The sequence below is a fragment of the Lathyrus oleraceus genome, chromosome 5 (assembly GCF_024323335.1).
Source record: "Lathyrus oleraceus cultivar Zhongwan6 chromosome 5, CAAS_Psat_ZW6_1.0, whole genome shotgun sequence".
NCBI lineage: Eukaryota > Viridiplantae > Streptophyta > Magnoliopsida > Fabales > Fabaceae > Lathyrus > Lathyrus oleraceus.
The window spans coordinates 376,152,379-376,160,112 of NC_066583.1; the positions used below are offsets into that span (position 1 = coordinate 376,152,379).

Below are 7,734 nucleotides of genomic sequence, written 5' to 3' on the forward strand. Positions count from 1 at the left end.
CTCTCACGTGTCTGAGAACTATAAGGGAAAAAATCCTATGACAAGATCTTAATGGAGGAGAGAATAAAGAAGAAGGAAAGCCCAGAGAGAGGATGGTGAGAAGGATCAAGCTGAGTCAAGCACCAATGTGCCTTCGAAGCAAAGGGAAGACTCAAGCTTCGTCAAAAGAAAGCTCAATGACCCAGCAGAAACAACCAGAGATATACACAATCAAGTGGCCGCTGAAGATGAAATGTTAACTAACAACTTCGACTCAGGGTGGTGTCTGTGATGCTTAGGGAATTCGATCGGATTACTGAAGTCGAAGACAGTGACAGCATCACAGAGAGAGAAATGGTTGCTCACAAGCTAGTGTGTTACTATGTGATGAATAACGGCTGCATTGAAGAACATAATGCCTTCTTCGAGAGACCCAATGAGGCTATGAGGAGCCATCTTAAACCCCTACTCATCACTGGAAAATTCGAAGACGTCCTCGTTAATAAAGTATTGGTGGATTATGGAGCGACTGTGAATTTAATTCCTCATCACATGCTGAGGAAAATTGGAAAGTATGATACTGATGCCAAACCTCATAACATGATTCTTACCAACTATGAAGGTAAAGTGGGTTCTACCCTCGGAGTTATCCAAGTCGAGTTAACAGTAGGGACAGTCACAAGGTCCACAATGTTTATGATTGTGGAAACAAAGGCTAACTACAATCTATTGCTTGGAAGAGAATGGATACATGGGGGCGCAGTTGTCCCATCCTCGATGCACCAGAGGATAATAACTTGGCATCCAGATGGTATTGTAGAAAACATAGAGGCGGATCAAGGGTAGTTCAAAACCCCTATCAATCATACCGACTGACGCCAATTCGACAAACACTTGACCAATATAGCTCCCTGTGATTCGGCCGATTTTGCATTCACCCCTGATGACAACGCTTATTATTCCCTGTCACTGCACCCTTATGATGGTTTTTCACTGGGACAGAGAGGTAGTTGGCGAAGAGGACTTTGGAAATTTAGGAGCGTCTAGAATCGAGCCCATAGGATGGGGAAGTGAATTCAGTAATGATGACTGAGTTTGTGGCGCTAGAAAGGATTTCGGCTTACATAGCCGAAAACAAGAAACAGTTGGCCTTAGAGACCGAAGTCAAAAATATGGTTGTCAAAGCCAGTGAAGTTTCTCATCCAATAGGTCCTAGGAAGGACTTTGACCCAATGCCACCTGACATGGGTTAGAACGAAAAGCAAGACCAGAGGCTCGACGCTATCTACGATGATGAGCCTTTGGGTTTCGAGAAGGATCCGCTAGCAACGAACATTAAAATGTTGGCTCATGATCCACTCGAAGAAGTGGACTTGGGAGAGGGATTGATAAAAAGACCAACTTACATTAGTTCCAATATCCACCCACTACTAAAGGTCGAAGTAGTCCATTTGCTGAGAGAGTTCAAATACTGTTTCTCATGGGACTATGATGAAATGCCTGGTTTGAGCAGAGAGCTGGTCGAATTGAAGTTTCCAATCAAGCCTGGAAAGAAGCTTGTGAAGCAGAACCCACAGCGATTTTCAGCAGCAATACTTTCAAAGATTAAATAAGAAGTCGAAAGGCTCATTTGCTGCAATTTCATTCGCACAACCAAGTATGTCGAATGGTTAGCTAATATTGTGCCTGTTGTAAAAAAGAATGGTACTTTAAGGGTTTGTATAAATTTTAGAGACTTAAATACTGCAACCCCAAAGGATGAATATTCAATGCCAGTGGCAGAAATGCTAGTCGGTTTTGCTGCAGGCTATGAATATTTAAGCATGCTTGACGGGTATTCTGGGTATAATCAAATATTTATTGTTGAAGAGGATGTCCCAAAAACAGCATTTTGATGCCCTGGATCCTTAGGCACCTACGAATGGGTGGTGATGCCTTTTGGTTTGAAAAATGCTGGGGCAACCTACCAAAGAGCGATGAATTCGATCTTCCATGATTTTATAGAGACTTTTATGCAAATCTATATAGACGATATTGTCATTAAGTCTGTTTCAGGGAAGAGTCACATATACCATCTTCGAATATCTTTTGAAAGGATGAGAAAGCATGGTCTGAAAATGAACCCTTTAAAATGCGTTTTTTGTATGCAGGCTGGGGATTTCTTAGACTTTGTGGTCCACAAAAGGGGATCGAAATAAACCAGAATAAGACCAAGGCCATAATGGAAGCGAAAGCGCCATCAATAAAGAAAGGATTGCAATCACTACTAGGCAAGATCAATTTCTTGATGCGATTCATCTCAAACCTCGGTGGAAGACACGTGCTTTTTCACCATTGCTTCAACTCAACAAGAAAGGGTTCGAATGGGGGCAGGCTCAACAAGAAGCATTTGATAAGATTAAAGCATACTTGAGTCATCCACCAATCCTAACACCCCCTTGTAGAAATAAAAGTATGAGATTGTATATATTTGCGTCTGACAAGACTTTAGGGAGCATGTTGGCTCAAGAGGATGATAATGGTGTCGAAAAAGTCATCTATTACCTCAGTAGAGTCTTAAATAATGCAGAAACTAGGTATAACATAGTTGAAAATTTGTGTTTATGCTTGTATTTCTCTTGTACAAAATTCAAGCATTATATAAAACCTGTTGATGTTTATGTTTCATCTCATTTCGACGTTATTAAACATATGCTATCCAAACTAATTTTGCATAGTTGAATTGGGAAATGAGTGTTAGCATTAACCGAATTTTCTTTAACATACATGCCATTAAGGGCTGTTAAAGGACAAGTGGTAGCAGATTTTATAGTCGACCACTCCATAGATGTAAATGCACTGGACTATCTCGAATTAGAACCTTGGAAGTTGTACTTCGATGGGTCTAGTCACAAGGATGGTACATGCATAGGAGTTGTAATTATTTCTCCTAATAAAATTCCAACAAGATTCAAGTACAAAGTGTAGGGTCTCTGCTCAAACAGTGAGGCTGAATTTGAAACCCTCATAGCCGGACTTGAAATATTGTTGGAATTGGGGGTAACTCGAGTCGAAATAATGGGTGACTCAGAGTTAGTCATAAAGAAGATCACAAAGGAATATAGATGTATTAAGGAGATTTTAATTATGTACTTCATAATAGCCAGTCACCTGCTAAAAATATTTGAAATGGCTACTATTCGACACATACCTCGACTAGAAAATCAAGTGGCTAACGATTTGGCTCAGATTGCATCCGGGTATAAAATTTCAAAAGAAAAATTGCAAAAAGTCATTGAAGTCAGAGGAAAGGTCCAGGCAACCAGATTAACACCTCTAGACTTAGAAAAGACAAAGCTGGGATACGCTGACGAGGGGAACTTCGAAATATTGGCAATAGACAATCTGATAGATGGATATTGGAGGAAACCAATAGTGGTGTATCTACAGAATCCAACAGCGTCTACTGATAGAAAAACCATGTATCGAGCATTGAATTACGTTCTTTTGGGTATAGATTTGTTTAAAAAGTCTCCTGAGGGAATTTTGCTTAAGTGCCTCAGTGAGTCAGAGGCATACTTAGCCCTTTCGACTGTCTATAGTGGAGCGTGTGGGGCACACCAAGTTGGTCATAAGATGAAATGACTTTTATTTCGCCAAGGGATGTATTGGCCTACTATGTTGAAAGATTGCATTGAATTTGAAAAGGGATACTAAGAATTTCATATACATGCAGGCATACAACACGTTCCTGCAAGTGAATTGAAATCTATCATCAATCCTTGGCCATTCAGAGGTTGGGCTTTAGATTTAATTGGGGAAATTCGAGCACCATCATCTAAAAGTCAAAGATATATACTGGTGGCCGTTGATTATTTTATGAAATGGATCGAAGCTATACCCTTACCAAATGTGAATCAGGAGGATGTGATCGAGTTTATCCAGAAACAAATTATTTATAGATTTGGAATCCCAGAGACTGTTACAACAAATCAAAGGTCAGTATTCACTGGTCGGAAAGTGCAAGAATTTGCCAAAGAAATGGGTTTCAAACTATTAACTTCGAATCCTTATTATGCTCGGGCTAATGGACAAGTCGAAGATGCCAATAAAGTGATCATTGGTTTGATTAAAAAACATGTGGGGAAGAAGCCTAGAAATTGGCATGAAACTCTAGATCAGATTTTATGGGCATGTCGTACCTCTCCCAAAGAAGCCACTAAGTCGACCCCTTTTCGGCTAACTTTTGGCCACGATGTTGTTCTACCAGTAGAAATTCACCTACAATCTATAAGGATTCAAAGGCGCCATGAACTTCCAACAGAGTCATATTGGAGCATGATGTTGGATGAATTGGTTGACTTAGATGAAGAAAGGTTAAATGCCTTGGAGTTATTAAAGCAACAAAAGAAGAGAATAGAAATCTCTTATAACAAGAGGGTAAAAGTCAAAAGTTTTTCGCCTGAAGACTTGGTCTGGAAAGTGATCTTTCCAATAGATCGAAAGGATAGAGCCTTAGGGAAGTGGTCCCCGAAGTGGGAAGGCCCTTTTCAGATTTTGCAAGTATTTTCCAATGGTGCCTATGAAATCGAAGAGCTTAATGAAGACAAAAGAATTCTAAGAGTTAATGGGAAATATTTGAAAAAATATACACCAGTGCTCCAAGAGATAAAAATAAGAGACGAATAGTTATATATAAGTGAATCAAAGCCAATATGGTAAAAATGCGAAAATGGTTACATTAGATTCAAAGGCCCAAAGGGCCAATATTCGTTACAATTAAAATTTCTCATTACATTAGAAATAGACAAAATGGAAAAGAGAAAGGTTAGAAAGGAAGGTTGGCCTTGATCTGAAGGTACTTGGCTTTAAGAAGCTCCAGACGTTTCTCGCATAAAGACCTCTTCAATCGGAGGAGTTTAAGGTCAGACTCAAGTTGTCGAGCCTGTTTGACAAACTCCATGCCAAATGCTAGCTCTTTAGCTATTAAAGCATCATCAAACTCTAAGAGTTAATTTTTACTTCTTTCTGCATCATAAATCTTCGCCTGAAGTTCTTCTATTTGCTTCCTCCAAGAAGCAATGTCACGATCATGGCCTTCGATCTTTTCTTTGTTCTTTTATTTGGTATGCTCCAATTCCATCGCCTATTGGTAGAATCGGTGACAGCATCCCAGACAGCAGCCTCAGAACCAGACTTCTTCTCAATTTCTCTTGTAAGCTGAGGTAGCAACTTAAGATCTGCGACAGCCTGGTCGATCATAGTCCCTATCTCCAATATAACTTTGGCAACTTCAGGAGAAGTTTCCAACAGGTCGACTTGGTTAAGAAGAGCCTTTAGGGTCAAAGGGGAAGAAGGATCAGCCAGCAGTAGTAGGAACAAGTCACCTTTGAAGAATTTGTCTTTAATCTTGGAAAGTAGTTCATCTGCAGGAGTGCTCGAAGGTTGATCTTCAGACACTGAAGTAGTGCTAAGGCTTTTGTAAGAGGAGCTTTCCCTGCAGCTTAACATAGCCTTCAAATACTCAAGGGGTTGGCTTCGTTTCATAATAGCCAGCGTTTCTGCAGAAATACCCTCAGTGCTACTTGTCGAAACTCCTCCCGTTGGAACAACTGCAGTAGTTGGAGTAACAAGAGTCTCATGTTGAGCTTGCCCTTCGCCTGTATCGGCTTCCCTCCCTTCAAAGCCTTCGTCATTGTCAGGGACTGAAATTTGGTTGCCTTTGTTCTCCTCCTCCATAACCGTATCCTCGACATTGCCACTTTCTCCCTAAGGATTGAATGTTCTTTCGACGTTATGTAAATCATCTTCAGGAGTATCTTCATCTTCAACTAATTCAACCATAACCATGGGTTTTGGATTCCCTCCAGCCTCACCTTCTTCGATCGAAGCAGTTTCATGATCGGAGTCGCTAGTGTGAGAATGTTGGGTATCAGTCTTCGGTGGTGAAGCATCAAGGTCACCAGAGGGAGGTTGGTTAATCTCACTCATAGACCCTTTTTCAGACGATGGTCGATAAGTGGGTTCACAAGCACTATTTAAAACATATGTTATAGAGGCTGGCGCGAAGGAGGTTGTAGTCTTGGTTCGAACGGTGGTGCTTACGCCACCCTGAAATCAATACAATCGAAACCATGAATGACGAAAGACGGTAAATAAACTATGTAAGGCAAAAGGAAGTTTGTTTTACCTTGTCACCATCGACCACAGGGCTAGAGTTGTCACTCTCACTTTGGGCCGCTGTTATCTTCGCCATCTCTTCAGGAGTGGGCTCTTAGATAGTAGGTGAATAAGGCCCCTTCCTTGGGAGTTTTACTGGAGGCTGGCTCGAAGTATCAATGGCATTTGGTTGTTGCTTCCTCTTCCTGCAAGTTAGGTCGAGAACTGGCGACAAATCCTCTTCTTCAGACTCTATTATGACGGGGATCTCAGCAGGTTTTTGGATTTTAATGGGGCTTATAGGAGGTTTTCGAGTGGCCTGAGTTAAGAATGGGAATGTTAGCATAATTAAACAGAACAAAAGCAAAAAGAAATAAGAAAGCGAAAGTATACCTTTATAGGGTTGCTACCTCCCTCATTCTTCGATTCGACGGATCTCCTATTGGTGGGTTTCTTAGGAGGAACTATGATGGCTAAACAATAAAGTAACATAAATCAGTTAGTGTTAGTTAAGAGTAAATAGCCTGAAAAGGGAATGTGCTTCACAGGAAACCTCATGTGTCACACCTTCATATATGTCCGACTCGACTCGAACATCTTCGATCCCTATATGAAGATGCCCTTTAAAACTGTCTAGAGTATGCTTAGTCACAACCACCCGCTGAGCCTTTTTCTAGGACTGTTGTCGAAGTATTTTAATAGAGTCTCCACAAATAAACTAATCTGGAAATGGAGGGGCAAGGGCCACTCCAAAGTCAACATTAGGCAGTGGAGGAAATTTTGGGGGAAACAATTCAAAAGCCACTTCATAGCGTTTCTCATGAGGAACGTATGAAGGAATCTTTAGATTTTTCATTTTATTTGAAAAAATTCTTTGAGGGTGACAGCTGCTTTGTGGATGGTTCGACTAAGATCATCAGGCCTATAGGCAGTTTTAAAGTAGTTTTGAAAAGCTTGGATTTCTTTTATAAGCATGTAAGTACCTTTTCTGGTCTTTTCCTGCACGAGAAGAAAATCTATGTCAAAAAGTTGAATGAAGGAAGAGACATCACATAATTCCTCAATGTAGTATTTAGTCCACCATCTCCTAAACTCTCGACTGCAGAGGAAGTTAGGCTTGAAGTTAAACAGAGTAAGTTGGGTTCTGCCAGTTTATCTGGCTATTTGCTTGAGGGTAGTAGCTTTATTATTGACTTCATTATGGATAAGGAGACTACCCTTTTGTCATACAGGCACTTTGGAAGAACCTGAATTAATCCAAATTGTCGAGCGACAAGGTTGGGTTGATAGGTTATCAAAGTAACCTGAACCTTCGAAGGATTAAGTCGAAGGGTTAGAATCTTGGGGGTCAAAAAGGCTTCCCAAATCAGTAAAGATTTTGTTTATTGTTTCTTGGATGGAGATGGGAAAGTCCTGGTAAACCATTTGGGACCGTACTTTCTGAAGGCAAATGGGGCCATGCTCGAAGTGAAAACATGGCACTTGGCAAACATCATTATGTAGCTCATGAAAGTCGGTTGAAGGGCTTGTTCTTCATCATTAGGAGTCAGTTGAGCTAGTCTCGTGCCTTCGACCCTTCTGTTCTTAACCTCCTCAGCATCTTCGTCGACGAGGCCT

At 40.8% G+C, this 7,734-nt stretch overlaps 1 protein-coding gene across 1 annotated transcript; it reads left to right on the forward strand.

The window, feature by feature from the left end:
* Positions 1 to 270: 270 nt before the first annotated feature.
* LOC127080805 (uncharacterized) lies at positions 271 to 825 on the forward strand. Its single transcript, XM_051021097.1, has one exon. It carries the CDS (start codon positions 271 to 273, stop codon positions 823 to 825), a length of 555 nt encoding a protein of 184 aa, XP_050877054.1.
* The last annotated feature ends 6,909 nt before the right edge of the window (positions 826 to 7,734 follow it).

Coding starts and splice junctions, on each gene's coding strand:
- LOC127080805 (XM_051021097.1), top strand. CDS start 271: ATGCTTAGGGAATTCGATCGGATTACTGAAGTCGAAGACAGTGACAGC.